The following is a 22,530-nucleotide window of genomic DNA, read 5'->3' as shown; positions in this document are numbered from 1 at the left end:
TAGCAATAAAATTCTACATATCTATTCGGATCACAGAACAAAAATAATATTTTGTGTTCTTTGAATCTGGATTATTGATCTTTTATGGTAGCAGGGTAACAAACTTTGATTTAGTAAAAACTAAACTTTTCTAATTATTATTTTTATATTTGTGGCATTTTAAGAAAAATGAACGTAGAGTTTGTGAGCAAACTAGAAAAATTGGATTAATTATATTTCTTTACAACTCATGTGTTTGTTATTTTGTATAAAATTCTAGTAGTTAAGATAAACAAAATAATTTGCTTTTGTTTGAGGAGTTCAATTTTGGTTGATAAGTGGGGGAACCGAAGGTATAAAGAGGCAAATCCTGGCATAGAACACAATTTTAAAGCTAGTAGACCTACGGTTAAAAAGCGGAGCGATTGTGAATTTTTAAGATCATTGTGAAATTGAAAAATAAGCAGGTAAGACCAAATTTTATGTTTGTTAGTTACAAAGATAGATGTATTTAGCAAGATGTTTTAGGTACATTTGTTTTAAGAAACTTCGTGTTTTTTACTAAATGTTATAGTTTTTATTCACCTTTTTTTTGTTTTTTTTTTGTTTCTACAAAGAACGTATCTGTATTTTGTTAGGTATAAAAGTATCATTAGGAAATTTCTAGAATTATTGAATTAAGACAGATGTCATGTGACCTTAGGTGACGTGTTCGTTTTCGTTCTTTGTTTCAATTATAACTGACGCGCAATTTAATCAATAAGTGAATCGCAATTCGTTCAGAGTTTGTTACATCCAGACTTAACGTAAGTGTTATTTTTTGCAAACAAAAAAGATTTATAGAATCGAATTAGTTTCGATTAATAGTTCAACTAAAATATTAATTTCTGAAATGTTTGAAATATACAATTCGAGTTCATAAGATTTTTGCTATCACGTTAACATTAGTTATCTTAATTTTAAATACATGCGGTCAGTGATTACATTTACTATTTTAATTCTTTTATTACTGTATTATTAAAACTTATTTTTCAACAACGAAATTTCTAGAATTATTGAATCAGCTGTCATGATAACTCCTATAATGACGCACCATACTCGTTCTTTGTTTCATTCACATCAACACTGCAAATAAATCAATACAACTATTTCGCATATATATTTAGTTGTAATTGCTTCAACAACTTTTTAATCTTTTTCTTTTGTGTAGAAGATGTATTTGTATTTTCAATTATTTGTCAACGGAGAATTGCACAATAATTTCTATTCTTATGTTGTACACTGCTTTTTCATCATTAAATTCTAGAATTATTTTATATATATTTTTTATGATCTTTATAATTATCAACAGGCACGATCAATTAGTACAACATTGAAATTTTGTTTTTAATTTGATACAAACTTTTTGGTAAATATCATAAATACTTTTCTTTCACTTTCACAAATGGAAATAATTAATTCTGTCACAATATTAAATATTGTTCATTTTTTTATATTACTGGAATACATTTATTTTTATACCAATTCACTAGCGTTGTGAAGTTAATTTTCATTTTCAATCTCAATCCGACCAAGAATTTACTTTATGTATTTAATTATAACCTAAAAGTGAAATGAACTGAAGTTAATAATTCTAGAGATTGCAAACTTTAAAATGGTGGCTGATTCTTTAATAAAAAGGTGACTTTTGAATTAGAGGTCAGCTGATTTATTTTCCAAAAACAGATTTTATCAAATTCATTGTTTTAGATATATATTTAATCCCAAATTTCACATATACATATTTGTTGAATTTTACAATTACAAATATCCCATTAGCCTAAATATTCTGCTGATTCTTATTCTGCATACAGGATGTGTATAAATAAATGACCTTTCCCTTTATAAATAACAAAATAAAGATAATCTAAGTATCTCCGCCCTTATTTTGTTTAGTCCTGGTCCCATACACACACAGTTTTTCTATTGTAATTAAAATCTCCTTTTTCTGTACTTATTTTTGAGTTGATTATTAACAATAGATATAAAAATGAAACAAAAAGCTTATTGATGATCCTGGTGCATTTTAGGGTGTTATATGATTTGTACTAATCTTGAGTGATTTCATCTTCTCAACAAAAAGGGATGTGTTCAAAAAATGTTACAGATCAGATTATAAACTTTGACAAATTGTTTTTATCATATTCATTATCGAAATATTTGTGGAGTGAATCTATTTGTATTTTATGTATATTTTATTGTATTTAATACTTCATGAAGTATTTTTTGGTATTCATATCAGGCTTCATATTTAAGATTTATATGAAGAGCTAAAAATAGTTAGAGAATGTGTAAGTTTTCTGTGACATATATTTTGAAAAGATTACCCAGGGTAGAAAGTCAACTCTTACGAGAAAGATTCATAATTTGTAGAACAAATAACTATTTTCAAGAAATATATTTTTTAAGAAGGTATGGTGGAAAAATCGTTGGGATGAGCTTGTACTACTAACTAATGTACTGAATTCTATATTTGAAAGATGCAAATGAAGTGGATATAAGGAGGTTTGAAAGATAAAAATTAATGAAAAATAAAAATTCAAGCTATTGTTTATTATGAAATTGTAGATGTGGATTATTTTTACTAATGTTTCTGTAATTTTCATATCGGGCAGAACTTACATGTCACAATATTTTTGTGTTGAATATTTTTTCTATTGTTTTCATAGAGAACAAAGTTTTTATGTTATAATTTTAAACTGGCAAAAATATTAAGCTGCATATAGATAGTCTATTAATTATATGTACATTGTTAGGGTTCACACCAGCAATTAAAATTTAGTGGTCCAAAAGGACCACCTAAGTTATGATTTAGTGATCCAAAAAAATTAACATATGCATGCTACACACTTTTATACATATTTTTACGGCATATATAAATTCTTTTATGCAAAAACAGCACAGTAAATATAAAACATAGGTTTATTAAAAATATTTTGGGCGACAAATTTGTCGTCGATGTGTATGATTTTGGCGACATTTCTTGATGATTTGGCGACAATTGTCGCTATGTCGCCATGCTGGCGTGAACCCTATACATTGTGGAGTATTACCGAAATTACCTTTTTTTATGTCTCCTTAATTAATATTGTTGCTAGTATTCCCATAAAGTGCCGTTGTTTGTTAATTTTCATAACCCCAACTTTCAGTTGTTTAATGGGATCTTGCATTAATGTTACTTTTTTTTTGTTTCAGAATGCAGATCTTCGTTAAGACCTTAACTGGTAAAACCATTACCTTGGAAGTTGAACCCTCCGACACGATTGAAAATGTCAAGGCTAAAATCCAAGATAAGGAAGGTATTCCACCAGATCAGCAGCGTCTGATCTTTGCCGGAAAACAATTGGAAGATGGTAGAACCCTATCTGATTACAACATCCAGAAGGAATCTACTCTCCACTTGGTGTTGAGATTGAGAGGTGGTATGCAAATATTCGTTAAGACCTTGACTGGCAAGACCATCACCTTGGAAGTCGAACCCTCAGACACAATTGAAAACGTTAAGGCTAAGATCCAAGATAAAGAGGGAATTCCACCGGATCAGCAACGTTTGATCTTCGCCGGAAAACAATTGGAAGACGGTAGAACTTTGTCCGACTACAACATCCAGAAGGAATCTACTCTTCACTTGGTATTGAGATTAAGAGGTGGTATGCAAATTTTTGTCAAGACTTTGACTGGCAAGACCATCACTTTGGAAGTAGAACCCTCAGACACAATTGAAAATGTCAAGGCTAAAATCCAAGATAAAGAGGGAATTCCACCGGATCAGCAACGTTTGATCTTCGCCGGAAAACAATTGGAAGACGGTAGAACTTTGTCCGACTACAACATCCAGAAGGAATCTACTCTCCACTTGGTATTGAGATTAAGAGGTGGCATGCAAATTTTTGTCAAGACTTTGACTGGCAAGACCATCACTTTGGAAGTAGAACCCTCAGACACAATTGAAAATGTCAAGGCTAAAATCCAAGATAAAGAGGGAATTCCACCGGATCAGCAACGTTTGATCTTCGCCGGAAAACAATTGGAAGACGGTAGAACTTTGTCCGACTATAACATCCAGAAGGAATCTACTCTCCACTTGGTATTGAGATTAAGAGGTGGCATGCAAATTTTTGTCAAGACTTTGACTGGCAAGACCATCACTTTGGAAGTAGAACCCTCAGACACAATTGAAAATGTCAAGGCTAAAATCCAAGATAAAGAGGGAATACCACCGGATCAGCAACGTTTGATCTTCGCCGGAAAACAATTGGAAGACGGTAGAACTTTGTCCGACTACAACATCCAGAAGGAATCTACTCTCCACTTGGTATTGAGATTAAGAGGTGGCATGCAAATTTTTGTCAAGACTTTGACTGGCAAGACCATCACTTTGGAAGTAGAACCCTCAGACACAATTGAAAATGTCAAGGCTAAAATCCAAGATAAAGAGGGAATTCCACCGGATCAGCAACGTTTGATCTTCGCCGGAAAACAATTGGAAGACGGTAGAACTTTGTCCGACTACAACATCCAGAAGGAATCTACTCTCCACTTGGTATTGAGATTAAGAGGTGGCATGCAAATTTTTGTCAAGACTTTAACTGGCAAGACCATCACTTTGGAAGTAGAACCCTCAGACACAATTGAAAATGTCAAGGCTAAAATCCAAGATAAAGAGGGAATACCACCGGATCAGCAACGTTTGATCTTCGCCGGAAAACAATTGGAAGACGGTAGAACTTTGTCCGACTACAACATCCAGAAGGAATCTACTCTCCACTTGGTATTGAGATTAAGAGGTGGCATGCAAATTTTTGTCAAGACTTTGACTGGCAAGACCATAACTTTGGAAGTAGAACCCTCAGACACAATTGAAAATGTCAAGGCTAAAATCCAAGATAAAGAGGGAATTCCACCGGATCAGCAACGTTTGATCTTCGCCGGAAAACAATTGGAAGACGGTAGAACTTTGTCTGACTACAACATCCAGAAGGAATCTACTCTCCACTTGGTATTGAGATTAAGAGGTGGCATGCAAATTTTTGTCAAGACTTTAACTGGCAAGACCATCACTTTGGAAGTAGAACCCTCAGACACAATTGAAAATGTCAAGGCTAAAATCCAAGATAAAGAGGGAATTCCACCGGATCAGCAACGTTTGATCTTCGCCGGAAAACAATTGGAAGACGGTAGAACTTTGTCCGACTACAACATCCAGAAGGAATCTACTCTCCACTTGGTATTGAGATTAAGAGGTGGCATGCAAATTTTTGTCAAGACTTTGACTGGCAAGACCATAACTTTGGAAGTAGAACCCTCAGACACAATTGAAAATGTCAAGGCTAAAATCCAAGATAAAGAGGGAATTCCACCGGATCAGCAACGTTTGATCTTCGCCGGAAAACAATTGGAAGATGGCAGAACTCTTTCTGACTACAACATCCAAAAAGAATCTACTCTTCATTTGGTATTGCGTTTGAGAGGCGGAAATTGATTTATTTTTGTTTTTGATTTCTTTAAAAGGCTGATTTTTTATTTCAATACTGCTTGATAATACAAAATAAAATGATCTTGATCTTAACGTGAATTTTGTTTTCATTTATAAACCTGAATACACTTTAGAATTGATTATAAAGTAACATCTTTTCACCAGATATATTTTACAAATTATTAGTATGTAATTAAATAGAATTTGTTTATTTTATTCCAGTTGATTAACGGAAAAACTGAACAGTATCTAAGGACTGAATTTCTTATTGATATTGATAATTACAGATAATAATAAATCAGAAAAAGAGCCACTTTGTAAATATTTTAAAGCTATTGTTTTTTGGATTTTATATATTTGTTTTTTAAAAATTACTCCTAATTTTTTTATTATAAGGAACTAACAGATTAACTTGCCTTATAGTGATTTCTAATTAATTGGGATTATACCAAACGATTTAGAGAGTTCTTTCTACTTTATTTTTTTTTGGGTTTATATATTGGTTAGCTACAAAGTAATTTCGGGTTTTTAGTATAAAATAAAACACTTGAACAGAATTCTTTTTAATCAATTATAAATTTTCTACTTTGCTCAAGGACATTTTGCCATTATAATTTCAAATTCATGATTCCGCGCTTATAGAATTTCTGGTCTGTATCAACAAAAAGTTCTGACTTCAAAGAATTTTGCAAAATTCGAAATAAATGGTAATAAGATGTTGCCAGATCAAGGCTGTAGGGGGATGTGGCATCACTTCCTAGCTAAGCTCCAATAGTTTCCAAAGATGTGTGAGGCCTTGCATTATCATGGTGGCACACTTAACCTTTCCGATTTGACAAGCCTGGCCGTTTTTATTTCATTGCTTCATTGAGTTTCATTAATTTCATATAGGTTGTAAACACTAATATAACCACAAAAAATCATATTGTCTACTTCTTCAGTCTTCTTAAATTTGGCCTTTTGCCTTTCGGCACCCAACCAAATCATATTGTATATGATTTGGCTGGGTATCGTTCGAGACCATATATAACATAAAGAGAAGAATCATTTCAATACATGTATGTTTTGTTATTTTTTAGTACATGTGTGAAGTAAGCTAATTTCTTAGATACAAATGATTGTCTAATCTATCATCTTCATACGAGCGGTATCTTTGACTTTGGCGGTATTCCGATAATGTTATAACATATTGTATCATAAATTGTGCCAGAGAAATTATTTCGTCCCTTGCCGGCTCTATCATATACTAACGGTAATAAACACATTAAGCAAAAAAATTACCAGTGTTCCCTACGGTCCATGTAGCCTGCGGGGCAATTACCATTTTTGTCCTAATGCAAATTCGGCCCTGGCTAGTGGATAATGAAAAGTACGTCGATTTATTTCTTATCATATATAAAATCGTCCATACTGCGTTTCTTTGAAATTATGTATCTCATAGCATGGTATAGTATAAACATTTATTTATAAATCTAGCAATTTGATTCTGCTTTAGACAAGTACATTTTATTCTTGAATGTATTAATCGCTTGACATTTGGATGCTATAAGAAGATTAATTGATTAATTAATTTCAAAAAGTGTAGTGTGCAGATAAATACATTTCTAATTTTGCATATTCCAAATTGTTTCAATTTTCTTTTCGACAAGTTATAAAAAGTAATCCTACTGTTTCTACCGCCATCTACACATTTCAACGTTAAGAATCGAAAGAAAGAAATCTGTAAATCCGTAGATCTATTTAGTTATCATCATTGGTAGATGCCATTGGTTGTACTAAAATTCACATGATTGCAAAGATGAAACAAAAATAAAAAACCATATTACAAGATTATATGACTATGATAAAAAACATTCTATAAAATTTTAAATTTCACTTGCTGTCCTGATGCTCCAATAAAGTCTAAAGTCATTCTCGTCAAATTTATTATACTTAACTAAGACCTCGTACAAATAAAACATTGATATTGCAGATCATTGCTAAATTCCATTCCATAACTATGTATTTAAATTAGTACAGAGAGAGAGAAAGAGAGAGAGGACAGAGAGAAAGAGAGAGAGAGAAAGAGAGAGAGAGAGAGAGAGGTGGAGAATAAAAATTATCTGTTGTCGAGACATTGTCTTGGACTTAACGAAGATAGAGACTATTCAGTGATTCAAGATTTCAAATTTTCTCCATCCCCTTTGATGACAGAGATCGTCGAAGGGCTGAGGCAAAAAATTAGGACATACCAGAGAGAGAAAAGGAAAGAGAGAGATAGGGAGGGAGTGAGTGAGGGAGAGGGAGAGAGAAGGAGAGGACATCGATAACTTATTAAAGACTATTTGAATTATGACGAATATTTTCTAAGATATCCGACTTCCAGTAGAACCGTCTGTAACTTTGTTATTTTAAATAGAACATCCTATATATTAATACATTTTTGAAATTAACGAAAAATTTGAGTATACTTTTGTCTAAAAACTTTTTTCGAAAAATGCATATTTTTTGAGTTTTCTTTTGTAAAAAATTTGACCGTTGCACACCCTTATAAATTATTTTTTTACGAGGATACCCTTAAAGATATGAAAATAGTTTTTATTCCGTTGCTTTTAGCAAGATCATACGTATTTGAATCTATGTTGACAAATTTTTCATTTTATACAAGGTGTGTATAAAAAGTGTTCAAAGTTTAACTTCATACATAAATATCAAATATCTCTATTTTTTTAGAAAGAACCATCCGGTGTTCTCTATTTTAATGTATTCAGAGGTGAAAAATAAGGAAAATTCATGTATACTTTTCTATACCTAAATCTTACCGTTATCCAGATAATAAATGTTTTCTGTAAATTGTTAGACATGCAGGTGTGGTCCAAATTTTATTTTGACTACTAAAATTTTACGAAGATTTCAAAAATGTATTAATATATAGGTTGTTTTATTTAAAGTAACAAAGTTCAGTTCTAGCGGAAGTCGGCAACGCATCGCGCTGCTCGAGCCTCGATCTTGTTCGTTTTTTTGAGCGGCATCGCCTTTGTGGTGCGCTCATGTTTATATTTTTTTTCAGTATGGAGTCGAAGTGCCACCAATCTATACTATTAAAGAATGATCAACATAAAAATGACGATTTAATGAATAATCCGGATTATCACTTTCGGGTGAGCTTATTACCACATTTTTCTGAATTTGATTCCTTGGAAAAGCTTCAAGTTAGGGCACGTCTTCATACTGTTATTATAGATGCTCTCCAAACAAAAAAAAAACAGGGAAATATTGGTCCACAACAAAACCAGCAAGGGTATTCAGTGTCTGCACGATATGCTTTAGAAACAAATTCTCAACAAAACCTACAAGAATATACAGTGCCTCCAGAACATTATTCAGGAACACAAGCTTGTGGATTGCAAAACATCCATTACCAGTTATAAGCATTGTTCTTTTTTTTCGTTTTATTGTATTTGTACATGTATTTTTATGAGTTTACCACCAAAGTCAAGCTTGAATAAATAAACATACCTCTTATACAATACAAAATTCAAAAAAAGCATTGACGCGGGCTTGGCAAGAATTATTTGAAAAAATAAAGAGCAATTTATACGTTTTATTAATAATTATTTCTTCTTCAATGTTACTCTTGTTACCAATGTTACCATTTCGATTATTTGGCATTATTTTCTAATATTTGTTTGGTTGCTGAAGGTATTGGGGCCAAATCTGAAATATTTTTATTACCTAATATTCACAATTAAGAACAAAACTCAATTTTATCCTTTTGCCAAAGAAATACTACCTTTTCTGGTAGAATTGCACATTCGTGGCATTTTCTTACAGAAGAAAACTAAGCACTGTCAAGTCAATGTTTATTTTAGTAACAAATAAAGACAATCTGTATATTTGAACCACATTCCCTACGACGCGGTGTGGCAAAAAACGAGCTTATGCATGTTCTCCGGCGGTGACTATACTATAGGCCGAAGTCCACTAGCAACACGCCACACCACGCCACGTGTCAAATATGTGTGCATATACTTTTCCATGATGGCGTGACGTGGCGTGAGGTGGTGTTTGATGGGCTGAGTGTGTACATAGACAATTGAATTAAATGGTAAAACGTATGCATATATATTCGACATGTGGCGTGGGATGACGTGTTGCTAGTGTGTTTCGGCCTAGAGTGATAGGAAAAGAATAGCATTCAGATAAGCATAAAAAAGGATAATTTTTATTGAATTGTTAATATGTGCTAGAGAACATGGATTCCTTAGGTGTAAGAAAACGTGATCAGCTGCGATCGGCATTAGAGCTGTAATATTTATGACCAAACAACTTTCAGCATACTGCAGTTTTCGCATTTTTCACGCAATTAAATGTGCATTCAAGATTAAGAGTTTCCAGCTCATACAGGTCCATCTAACATTTGGTTTGATAAGTTATATATCTGTTACGCATTTGCAATTGAAAAGACTGATGTTCACTTTCAAAGGGATAATGTTGGTAATCTTACTTTCTGGATATACCTCGTAACATTCCAATTTCCGTAATAAATCTCTTACATACTTTACTGCATCCTTAGATTTTCCTTGTCTAGTATTTTATTTATCTACGTAGTTGATGTACTTTGTCCCAATACGGTTTAATCGGAAATCCCTGGCTGCCTGGATGCGATTCCTCAGTGATTTTCTTTTTCACTTGGGAAGTATTTTCTGAATATATACAAGTCTTTGGGGATGTGTATCTCGAATGGAACGTTTAGCTGAATTATTAGAAGCCGTAGAATTACCTGAAAATCTGCGATTCTTCGAGTTCAGAATTTATCTACCCGACTGAGTCTGGAATGTGATATGAAAAACAACCGCAAGTATTTTCACGTTTATTCTACAAAAGCGTTGCTGCGTAACTTTTATCATGAAACTTTGAATATTTCGTTCTTATTTTCCGCCATTTGAGCAGAAAATATTACTTTGAATTTTCGTGAACCGGGATGATTGCAGTTAGATTTTGTTAAATTTAGATGGGGTTGAATGATTTCTGCTGCAACTTGGATTCTAGCTATTAGATCTTGTTCAGATTCGATTATTGTTTTGTACACTAATGACTTCATATAACCCCATATAAAAAATCGATAGGATTTAAGTCAGGTGATATTTGAGGCCAACAATTGGGTCCACCCTGACCAATCCATTTTTCTCTAAAATGTACGTTTAAGTAATTTCTTGCCGCTGCAGCAAAATGAACAGATGTTCCATCGTGTTGAAAAGGAATTTTCTAAATACTGTAAGATCTCAGTATCCTCAATATATATATATATATATATATATATATATATATATATATATATATATATATATATAGGTCAGTTAACTATATATATATTCTAGTAACTACTGTCTATAGTTCAATTATCAATGAAACATTTCGTGATTACGGATTACCAATTGGTAATTCCTTATATATCTAGCTTTCTATACATTTTCTCATCGGTTACGATATTGATCGTAACCGATGTTGTAAATATGTTATGCAAATCAAATTCCATCGACGTTATTGGCGTTTCCCTAGCGCTAAATTCTAGCGAGAATAGTTTCTGTTCATATATTCCCGAGGCCATCTATAGTCATCATTTAAATGAGATACAATGATAAAGTCACAATTATAATGGGTGATTAAGATGTGAGTAGGTAGTGTTGTCATAATTTTTCATGGGCCAAACGGGACTGCTTTATTTGCACCAGGGAACGATCGGAAGTATGGTTTTATATAATGTGGTCCATATGCGTGGAATAAATTATTATGTACTATGTGAAAAAACCTGCAACAGGTCGATTTTTATTCTTGAATTGACAATTTACAGTATGAAAATATTATCCACTTCTAGCACCCCCCACAATTATAAGCGATCCATCGAAAATTTCAAATAAAAAAAATAAATTAAATAAATAAAATTTGGTGCAATTATAGCTGAGAAAATTGATTTTTAAGATGTAAGATTTTGATAATGTCTCTATCACAAAACTTTACGTTTAATGACGATAATAATGTCGCATAATATCAAGAATGCATTTTTCAATATACTTTGCAATTAAATTGAATGTTAAAAATGACCACCATTCACTTCTTGACAATAACCGAGTTGATTTTGGAACATAATCACTATTATTGATCATTAAAGAATAATAAAATATAATTGGGAATTTTTGATTACTATTTCATAATAGTCTGTCTAAAATTATTCAGAGGTTTCTGAGTTCCATGCCATCAAAAACTCAGTCATTTAATGTAACTTTCGAAATTTTTCAATCGAACCACGACCCAGTGCCGCCAAACGAAAAGCTGCCGTTCACTGTTTGGTAACATAAAAAATAATTGCCACAATATTTCAGGTTTAGTTCCTGGGATTGAGTTTTCTTTCTGTAATTCCCAGATATAATATTTTTTTGTTTTTGGATGATCCTCTTTGCGTAAATCCAACTTTGGATTTTGTATTTCCATTTATATTTGAATTCCTCGGAAAATATCTGCAAGAGTAATGGAAGCGGAAGAATTGAGTTTAGTAAAGGGTCTAATTTGAAGTTGTGACGGAACGAAAGATGTTTATCTAAATCGAATTCAACGAAAAAAGGGACTCCAAACATGTTTGTTTCTTTACAGCTGCAAGCTATGGAGATATTTATCATATTGTGATAGGCGAATATTTGTATTGTAAATCCACTCTATTTTCAAATGTGAAAAAGTCATATAATGTTGCAATAATTATAATTTATTTAGAAAATTCCTGATTTCACTTGAATATACTCCGTATATCCATGATCGGAGGTTTAATTTGTCTATAATATGAATAATATACAATGAATTTGACAGGAGTTTTATGATTTGAAAACGGAATCTGCAATATCTCGAAGGAAAGAACTACTTTATCGAGTCAATGTCTCGACGAACATTGAACTATATCTTCTCCGAATAACCTGACATCGATCGATATAGACATCTCTAATAGCTCGATATTGTAAGGTAACAAAGAAGTAATCCGTTAACCGATTTGGATATGGTTGCATCTCATCAGAGTAAACTAATACTCTAGCATTCGTGAGAACTAATTAAAACAGTATCATTGCTGCTATTTGGTTCACTATTTTATATGACCTTCCCTAAAAAGTTGAGGATTTCAGTTGCGACAAGATAGTATCCAAGCTATGATGATAGAACCAGAGATGAAGGAGCAAATTCTTCTTCAGTAAAAGGTTCGAAGAACTTAGCAATTTTGTGTGCAACAGCTTAACTTGCTTTTCTCGATATTATTTTGTTTGGTAAAATAAAAAGTATTAGTCTCAAAATAAATGACGAGTATGCGACTGGTGTTGAATCAAAGTAAAAACTACGCGTGCTGCGACCTGTCGTCTCCCGAATAATGAGACGAGTACACGTTCAATTCTATCAGTGTTCCCAACTTTAAAAAAATTTATTTCCCTAACGCCCCAATCAAAAACTCATAATATTCTCACAATTTCTATAGATTCACACTTTTATCTTTTATAAAATGAATATTTGAATATCTTTAAATGATTCATACATTAAAAATAGGAAATATCATAAACGAATAATATATTTTAAGGAATCAATGTATAATTTTATTCAACAACGTTATCTTTTTAAATTTTTCTATTCATTCTATTCATTAATTAGCGAAAGCATCAAGTAACAAATAATTTTCTTCAGATGAATCAAAACCTGCCAATATTCAGGAAATAGAAGATAGGATTACCACTGAGATAAGAAGAATTGATCAGTCAGAGATGTTGCAAAATGTACTGCAAATCTTTTAAAATCTCACAAGCTTGTTTTATTAAAGTAAGAGGCAACACTTTGAACATCTGCTGTAATCGCATTTACTATATGTTTTCTAAAATTCGCAATTTTTCTACTTCACAGATGTGGATCTACTTCTAACATGACACATTTAAACATTTAAAGATTTGTTTTCAGTTGATGCAGTTTTACTGAACTTGCTTCGTTAAAATTTTTTAGTAATTCACTGACACTAGATCTTGTTATGAGATTTCGGTTAGGATATAAATTATTAAAGATATTACATGTTTCTTGTTGACTTCTACCATATCCTAATATCATTAAAATATCAATTCTTTTTCATATAAAAGACATTTGTACACAAAAATTTATAAAAATCGTTACCGACATAATTGAGGCGTTCCATACATAAAATTCACACTGTATATTTTATTTTTTATATGTACACTACGCATATAAATACTGTTGATTTCGACATAATCGTATATGAGTGATTAAAAAAATTGCATGCAAGATTTTTCAACGGGCCGGATAAAGTAAGCAAAAGAACCGGATCCGCCCGCGGGCCGGCTTTTGTCCACCCCTGCTCTAGAAGAATCTTTCATTTTGTAAAGTATATGAGCGTTGAATATTAGTTATTTCTTAACTTATATAACATTTTATTAATAAAACCTTAAAAATTACTATTTTTATTAAGATAATATTACATATTCGTAAAATAATATAAATATATTGTTGAACCAAAAAAAGTTTAAAACAAAAATCATGTGCGCTGGAATGAGTCAAGTACAAATTATATTTGGACGAGAGGTTCTTAAATTGCGTGTCATTTTAATGTCAGTTATTATTAAATAAAATAACCAAGCCGAGTTCACTAAAAAATCATTTCACTTAATACTTGACTTTAATATTGTGCGGATTAGTCTCATTGTGAAGTTCAGTATTGTAATGTTTTCCTAATTTATTTCTACGATTTCTATTCGTGGGGTTTATTGATAAACACTGTCTCTCAAATACTTAATTTATTTAAATACTATACACTACACTGTCTCTCACGTATTTAATTTATTTAAATACTATACACTACATTGAACTAACTTGAATAATTTATTTAAATTCTTCGATTACTTGGCTAATTCGTTCTGTTCACTACAACTATTTATTATAAACTGAACTCAACTGCACTACAAAACTCCTTATATATGATTAAAAAATGTCCCAAAAGACTTATCCATACTTCTAGAACATACAGAAACAAAACAAATAAATAAATAGACGTTCCTAGAAATTATCCAAAAGAAACAATATAAATAAACCGCTTGCTATAGAAAAACTTAAGATCAAACGAATTCCGTAATGTATAAAAAATATGCGTCTTCGCCGAAATTTAAAATTCCATTGTAGCCAAGCAAGGACGGCTTAAGGACCCATTTTGCGAACTTTTTCGTAACAGTATTCCTCAGCTTTCGAACCTGACCAATTTGTTAGCCATACCAGTCATCTATTTCGATTGTGTATATACCATTCTGGTTATTTAAAAATTTTTAAGTGGTCTTAGTAATTCATAAATTATTCGATAGTTGTCGATAAATTACATTTTCGATGCATTTTAAATGTAGTGAAGCTTTTATTTTTCTATTTTTTCACTCAATTTCTTTTAGTTTTTCCATTTTAAATTATATATTTTTCTATTTCAATGACAGCGCCCGGTATATTTCCGTTTGAATTGGAATGTATTCTATGTCGGATGAAGTTCAATACAGAATAAAAAGATACAAATACTTCTTTTATATTCTTTCAAATCTTTTCTGCACTGTTAAAAGGGGAAAGGAAAATTTCAAGATTAGTGCTCGTTTAGGAATTCAATACCTGTTGGTATTGTTGACACTAGAGAGGATATGAAAGGCTACTATAGGGACGCGTGATGTAATTTCTTAAGAAGGTAACAACTTTGGGAAGGCGAGGAGGATTCAGTGTTCGTTTGACTTGAATTGATGAAGATTTATCTTCTTTGGGAATTTATTCATGGGCGTTGTTGATGAATGAACATTGAGAACGGGGGGATATTGGAAATTTGAAACTTGGATCAATCCCTTGTATTTTTTCTTCGGATTTTAAGGTTAACGATTTATATTAGAAACGAAAGGAAATAATTATGTTGACAGATTCTAACAACGTAGATTTTTCTCGGATTTGATAGTATCCCGATTAATTATTATTTTAGATACTGAATTGAAACATACAGCGCCATTATGTACTTTTCAAAAACTATTACAATATCCACATAATAAAAAACCTGTTCACACAGTTGTTTAATTTAAGAAAAATATCGATTCTAACATATCTGAAAAAGTAAACAACAAATATTCAGTATACGAGGGTTGTCTTAAGAATTTCTCTTAGCCCGAAGATGTCAAAATCAAAATTAATGCTATTTTGAACGCTTAGTTTTCGTTTGCCAATCATATAAGTGAATCATTGTGAAGATTTTTATGAAAATGGAAAAAATTAGTCTTGAGCTGTCATGAAATATTTATTATTGTAAATCAGCATGCATCTGCAAATGGAAAAAATCAATCACGACAGGGAAATGAGCAGCTAAATTCAAATGTGGCCGTATCAGCTTGACTGACGACGAGCGTTAAGGACGGCCAAAAATAGCAACAATCAAAGACATCATCAAAAAAGTTCACTTGCTGAGTTTGCTCATTTTACATCAAAAGCGCATTCAAATGAACAGGGTTTATTGAAGTGGTTTAAGAAAGTCGGATTTTTTGAGTCTACTACATCCTTAAACTGAAAAATCATAAAGACAGTGGTGAAGGGCGAACCTGCTTTGAAAAACACAAAGACAGTTTTCTGCTCTAAAAATAGAGGCGTCCGTTTTTTTGGGACATCCCCTGGATTGTTTTTATCGACTATTCTAAAAAAAGGTGAAACAATAACAGAAGAGCATAACGCATAAGGTGGATAAGGTGAAGAGAGAAATTGCAACAAAGCGATTGCATCTGTGCTTTTTCATCAGAACAACGCATCTCGTCACTCGGTGATCGCCATGTCCATATTTTGCACTCGAATTGGCTGACTACTCGACCTATTCAGCGAATCTGGCCTCCAGTGACTCAACGTGGCTCCTCTCAGCAACTCTGCAGTTGCGAAAACAATAACAAGAAAGTGTCCCTCTTGTCGAGAAAAAGTGAAATTGTGAAAAGGTTCACCATATAGATACGCATTTACAACGGATGCAGCCAATATCATTTTCTGCAGCAAGGTTTGTTTAGATGGTTGCAACATTGATGATAGTGATTGAAGCACGATATGTTTCTGAACTGGAATTCAATTTCTAGAATTGATAAATTTTCCTTGTCGTTTTTATATTTTACCTAATTGAACCCTTATAAATTTGAGTTTTTCACTAAGCGGTTTTAGGCAAAAACTGATTTATGTGTTCATGCGTTCATATATATATATATATATATATATATATAATGTGAATTTCATATAAATATATTTCATTTATAATGAATCAGTAATTTCCACTCAAAAGAAAATGTTCCATTTCTAAGTTAAGCTCCTTATAAATAGTATTAAAACTCATTTCAGTTTTCATTTCCGTCTCCATCCGAACTGTCAGTTCACCCCGTTTCTGTGTTTTTTTCACATAATCCGTTCAGTTATCAATTTTTGTTACTTTATTTCTTGGAAATTTGTCAGTTCGAATTTAATTTCATGAAATTTCATGTTTAGATTGTCATTATTATAGTCACGGATGTAGACTGTCAGTATTCTCTGTATTTTAACTTGCTTATATCAGCTTCACCTGTATGTGGGTCTGTTTGTTTGTAACTCTCCTTTGTGGCTTATTACTGTTAGTATATCCCACCACTTCAATTGCATTCGTTAGCTGAGCAGGATAAGTCTTTAACTTGATTCGCCGGTCTTGGCTTCAAATCCCGTTCCCGCTGTACCAAAAATTTTTTCCTGCAAATTTATTTTAAAAATTATCTATGTAAATTTCCTCTTTACATCTAGAAAAAAATTACAACTGTCTGCCCTCTGTTGGAGATTTACTATACAATCTGCATAAGTGAAAAGTGTAAAAAAATAAAAAACAAGCATTTAAAGCACATCAAGCTAAGTTAAAAATAATTTCTAAAATAAGCTTAAAACAAAAATGAATGAAAAATACTAATATTTTTGTGAAAAAAGCGTGGGGCGCTTTGTTCCAAATTTTTGATTTCAACGCATTTTTCACAATATTATTAGTATTTTTTCCCCATTATTGTTCAAATCTTATCTAAAAAAAAATAATTTACAGCTTTTTAGTTTGTTAACCTATATTTATTTTTTCCAACAGACACGTGCAGATGGCGTCTCTGATGTTTGAGTTATGGTAATTCGGCTCCTTCTCATCTCACAAGCAATGGTTTTATTCTTACATTTCCTAGAATATACCAATAAAATAGTGGTTTTTCGACATAATTTAATACTATACTCTTGAATGGAAACCTACATGTTAACTGATGAACAGTATTAGACACAGGATTCTACTAAACTGAAATGAAACGGAGAGGCTGTTAACAGTCTGTTTACACGTTTATATAAGTTTTTAGTCAGTCAAACTGTCTGATTTTTTTTCATAATCCGTTTCACTCAATGCTTTTGTACGTTTCTTTTCAGTCTTGTGAATCGCATTCAGGTAGTTATTAGTCTTGCACATACCATCTATAGCAGAGCATACACGGTCAATAATACTGACAGTATCGAAAAATATTGTCAGTAATACTGATCGTGTAATCCGAGGTATTGAAGTACTGAAGAGGGTACTGAAGATTGATGCTTCAATCCATTCATTCCTCAGTTCTGGTCGCCGAGTAGTGGGGATACTGACAGTAATAATGACCGTGTGGCCGGGTTTGCTTCATTCTTCAGTAATGAGGCGGGTTTAGGTTGTGAAAACACGTGCCATCTAATTGATGAAATCTTGGAGTTCGACGTTGGTTTGCTTTTTGTAGAGTTGCCGTTTATTTTCTCTGAAAACGTGAAGCCTGCTTATTTTCTTACGAATTTAAGTTAAATTACGTTATTTAAATTAAGTTAAATTAAGTTTAATTACGATAAATTTATCTTCCTCAGTTATTAAATTGTGCAAAAACTCGTGCATCCAAAGTAAGTACAAGATTATTTTTAAAATACTGTGAATTTAACCCTCTGGGTACCACGGTCCTCATGAAAGTCAAGTACCACAGGGGTCCTTTTTGGACCCCAAATATTTTTTTCCATTTTAAATCTTGGGTTATTGAATAGGAAGTTGAAACTTGGTACTTTCACATGTTTTTGAATGCTAATAATGAATTTTACCTTCAAGTTTACTCATCTTTTAACTTATGCCCAAAAATAAATAAAAGGTGCAACTTGTTTTTTCTTGTATTTTCTGAAGAAACAATATTTTAAAACGGAGTTTACAAAGGTCATACAGCAGAGAAAGTTAAATTCTCGTAAAAGTGTTGGGTCCCAAAAGGACCCCATGGTACTCGGAGGGTTAATAACGAAAATATTAATCATAACTTCATTTACATTTTGTTAAATAATTTGCAGATGGAGGATAATATGGACGAAGATCTTAAATTATTTATTCATACTTTTGAATCCATGCCCGAATTGTGGAGCTCCACAGATCCAAATTACATGAAAAAAAATAAAAGGATGGAAGCCTTAAATAAATTATTGCCTTTGTACAAAAAAATAAAACCTAACGCGGAAATTTCCGATGTCAGGAAAAAAATAAATACATTAAGATCAAATTTTCGAAAAGAACTTAAGAAAATTGAATCTTCGAAAAGGTGAGAATATATACCAACATTTTGATTTTCTTAGTAAAATTTTATTTAGGCATTAGGTATAGTTGTTTTTATAATAATTATATAAAAAAGAAAATATGAAATGAATTTATTATGTTATTAAAGGTCTGGATGTGGTACCGAAGACATTTACACTCCGTCGTCATGGGTATTTTATGCTCTTCAATTTCTTGATAAAATCGAGCAGCCATTCGAAACCCACTCGTCGATTGATGTGGAAAACGAGGAAGAGGAACAGGTATGATTTTGATTGTTTGGTTTTTACCATAAATTTCAGTATTAAATTTTTTGAAATAAAAAATTAACATTTGCAAAAGTATTATGACAAATTATTATGTAAGATTAAAATATGTACAATATTTATCCCTTGTGGATTTTGCGTCGCTTGCATTCCTACTATGTTCTTCACGAAGACTAGCCCCTACATCTATGCTTTCAATTTCGTTTTGTGCACTAAAGTTTAGAGATTCCTTTTTTAAGTAATTATGCAGATAGCAGCATGCTAGTGTAATTTTTGTTGCTTTGTCAGGACCAAGATTTATTGGCTTTTGAAACACACCAAATCTTGATGCGAGAATGCCAAAGGCATTTTCGACTACACATCGAGCTGTGGACAGTCGTTTATTGAAAGTATCTTGCTCCTTTGTACATTTTTTTTGAGGGTATGGTTTCATAAGGTTGCAGTGCAAAGCAAAGGCCTCATCTGCCACAAAAACGTAAGGAAAATAATCCTCTGAACCTGGTAACTTTGTGGGAGGTGGAATATGCAATTGCTTTTTTAGAAACAAATCCCAAAATTTTGTATAAAAGAGGACCCCACCGTCGGAGATCCTACCATTAGCTCCTACATCCACCATTATAAATTCCTTATTTGCATTGACCAATGCCATTAAAACAATGCTAAAGTGTCCTTTATAATTATAATACAGAGAGGAGGTATTAGCCGGTTTTTTTATGGCGATATGCTTTCCATCAAGAGCTCCGAGACAAGTAGGAAAGTGGCAGTTCTTGCTGAATTCTGCTGCAGTTAATAACCATTCCTCTTCTGTTAAGGGAAGCTGTAAAAAAAAAATATTTTTTAAATAATAATAAGATTGTTATTATTAGTAGTAATAAAAATTTGCTGTAATTAGTTACAAAGAATGTCAATCATTTTTAAAGCATGAAATATGAACATCGAGGAATTTTTTAACTCTTGTTTTATTTTTTAGGCTCAAGAAACTACAAACATAATTCCAGAGGACGATGTTATCACTCAGCCTTCGACTTCAATAAATTACAACAGAAAATCCAAAAAACAAAAAAAATGTAATAAACAATCAGATTTGCTGAATTTAGCGTGTGAGTACCTGACCAAGGAAAAAGAAGGAGATTACAATCTTAACTTAGCGAAAGTTTGGGCTACAAAATTGCAAAATTTGGATGCGTCCCAAAAAATACTTGCCGAAAAGGCCATAAACGACATTTTATTTGAGGCTACAATGGGGAATCTGCATCACAACTCCGTTAAAATCAACGAGCCGCAATCTTCCTGCCTCCATTCATCAAATCCTTCCCAAATACTGAACGGAACCCTTCCTAGTCCAGTCCATGTCCCTTCTACCACCACCACTTCCCCCCAAAAAATTATGATTTTAAACAATAATAACAATTATGATCCAATCGATGATAACGGCATTTCATCAAAAAATAACTTGAAGGACTACTATCATACATTTTCTGAATAAAATAAAATTTTGTAAAGTGTATAAATGCCTATACATACTAATAAAATATTTTACTAATTGAATTTTTTTGTTCAACTTACCTTGATATAATCTCGAAGCACATAGATGAGAGTTTCACATGTTTCAATTATCATTGAACTAATTGCTGCTGGGGAAATCAATGCTGAGAACTTGAGGTCAGCAAAATTTCTTCCTGTCGCCAGGTATCGCAAAGTAACAGCGAGTCGCTCTTTTGGACTGATACTTTGTCTCATATTAGTGTCTTGCTTTTTAATATGAGGTGAAACCATGTCCAATAAAGTTAAAAACGTTGTTTCACTCATTCGAAAATAATTTTTGAAATCTGCAGGATTTTTAACTACTATTTCATTCAATAGGTTTAAATGGGTGTACCTGTCTCTTTCCAACAGCCAATCCTTAACCCATATTCTTCTTTTTTTTCTTTTTTTTACAACAGCAGAAGCTATAACTATTGCCAAACAGGCTCTATCCATGTTAAGTTATCTACTAAAGGATGGAAAGCGGGAACTGACGAATAATATTGACAGTAATAATGACCGTGTGAATTAAACGAACATCAGTAATACTTTCAGTAATAATGATCGTGTAATCACAGAAAATACTGAAGAAGGGCACCTTCAGTACTTTTATCAATACCTACTGTCAGTTTTATTGACCGTGTATGCTCTGCTTATATTATATAATAAGTACGCAATATTTGGAACGAAGCTCCAGTTAATACGCGACGTACAGCTCTTTTTGAAATCCCTACTATGTCTGCTAGCTCACGCACTTTCAGTCGACGATCATTGAGTACCGCTCCTTAGATTTTCTTCAACATTTCTGGAGTCGTCACCACTGCGATGCTGGTCCTGGCAGGTCATACGGCATCGTTTAAACTCTGTCCAATATTTTACTGGTGATAACGAAGGGGCAGTCGTATCTAGCTTAGCTTCTATATTGGTTGGGCTAAAGTCTTTCAAATAAAAGTATTGTATTACACCAACGAATCGGAGGTTAATTAAGCGCACGTATAATCTATGGTCGTCCCTTGAAAAGTAATAAACATAAGAATGAATAAACATATTTGTAAGCAATATTGTACTTTTGAAAAAATAATTACCATAATTTTAATGACTTATTTTCATTTTATCCAACAAAGTAAGTAAGAGAGAAATGGAGAAGGGTATATGTGTAAGGTAAATACTTTTACAAGTCTAGATATGATATTTTTTCTTTTATTTTATTTTGGTAATACAGTTATGTTACCAAAAATACATGTTAAAACTATTATTTGTACTTATTTTAAAAAAAGAAAAAAAAAGAGTTTTAACTATACAAAACCTATAAGATATGATAATAAACAACTATTTTTAAGATTTAGTTTTTTCTCCTGGTGGAAGAAATCTGTCGACATCCAGATCTATGTGTTTCTGAATACTTTTTTCTGTTGGTAAATGTCGCTAGTGATCCTGGACCTCTTTGTCAAATAAATCTATGATTGCGATTTTATTTGTTTTTATGCTGATACATCTTTGAACTCTATATAAAACATTTGGCTTAGAATGTTCGATATCACTTTCATTTCAATTTTTTTTGAAGAAATCACTTCTTTAAATTCCTCTTTAACACTTCATACTATTTCAAAATCAACCACTGAATC

At 32.2% G+C, this 22,530-nt stretch overlaps 4 protein-coding genes across 6 annotated transcripts; 3 read left to right on the top strand and 1 right to left on the bottom strand.

The window, feature by feature from the left end:
- Positions 1 to 93: 93 nt before the first annotated feature.
- On the top strand, positions 94 to 5,583 carry LOC130896745 (polyubiquitin-C). 2 transcript variants are annotated; one of them, XM_057805038.1, is made up of 2 exons: positions 94 to 446; positions 3,214 to 5,583. In XM_057805038.1, the coding sequence occupies exon 2, from the start codon at positions 3,215 to 3,217 to the stop codon at positions 5,498 to 5,500; it is 2,286 nt and encodes a 761-aa protein (XP_057661021.1). In that variant the 5' UTR covers positions 94 to 446; position 3,214; the 3' UTR covers positions 5,501 to 5,583. The 2 variants fall into 2 exon arrangements, with proteins under 2 accessions (XP_057661021.1, XP_057661022.1); XM_057805039.1 differs by lacking the exon at positions 94 to 446 and adding an exon at positions 470 to 785.
- Positions 5,584 to 6,578: 995 nt separating this feature from the next.
- Positions 6,579 to 8,991, top strand: LOC130896747 (uncharacterized). 2 transcript variants are annotated; one of them, XM_057805040.1, is made up of 2 exons: positions 6,579 to 6,863; positions 8,544 to 8,991. In XM_057805040.1, exons 1-2 carry the CDS (start codon positions 6,829 to 6,831, stop codon positions 8,902 to 8,904), a joined length of 396 nt encoding a protein of 131 aa, XP_057661023.1. In that variant the 5' UTR covers positions 6,579 to 6,828; the 3' UTR covers positions 8,905 to 8,991. The 2 variants fall into 2 exon arrangements, 1 of the variants encoding a protein (XP_057661023.1); XR_009059613.1 differs by having other exon boundaries at positions 6,646 to 6,746.
- A 9,016-nt stretch (positions 8,992 to 18,007) lies between these two features.
- On the top strand, positions 18,008 to 20,924 carry LOC130896744 (uncharacterized). Its single transcript, XM_057805037.1, has 4 exons — positions 18,008 to 18,448; positions 18,878 to 19,122; positions 19,246 to 19,378; positions 20,352 to 20,924. The coding sequence occupies exons 2-4, from the start codon at positions 18,878 to 18,880 to the stop codon at positions 20,865 to 20,867; spliced, it is 894 nt and encodes a 297-aa protein (XP_057661020.1). The 5' UTR covers positions 18,008 to 18,448; the 3' UTR covers positions 20,868 to 20,924.
- LOC130896743 (putative nuclease HARBI1) lies at positions 19,142 to 21,552 on the bottom strand. The gene is made up of 2 exons (XM_057805036.1): positions 20,948 to 21,552; positions 19,142 to 20,198 (listed from the first exon to the last, which is right to left on the bottom strand). Exons 1-2 carry the CDS (start codon positions 21,359 to 21,361, stop codon positions 19,473 to 19,475), a joined length of 1,140 nt encoding a protein of 379 aa, XP_057661019.1. The 5' UTR covers positions 21,362 to 21,552; the 3' UTR covers positions 19,142 to 19,472.
- Between the last annotated feature and the right edge of the window lie 978 nt (positions 21,553 to 22,530).

Source organism: Diorhabda carinulata, chromosome 7 (assembly GCF_026250575.1).
Source record: "Diorhabda carinulata isolate Delta chromosome 7, icDioCari1.1, whole genome shotgun sequence".
Classification (NCBI taxonomy): domain Eukaryota; kingdom Metazoa; phylum Arthropoda; class Insecta; order Coleoptera; family Chrysomelidae; genus Diorhabda; species Diorhabda carinulata.
Note: the sequence above shows the minus strand (reverse complement) of the source record. Positions and strands in the feature narration are given on the sequence as shown.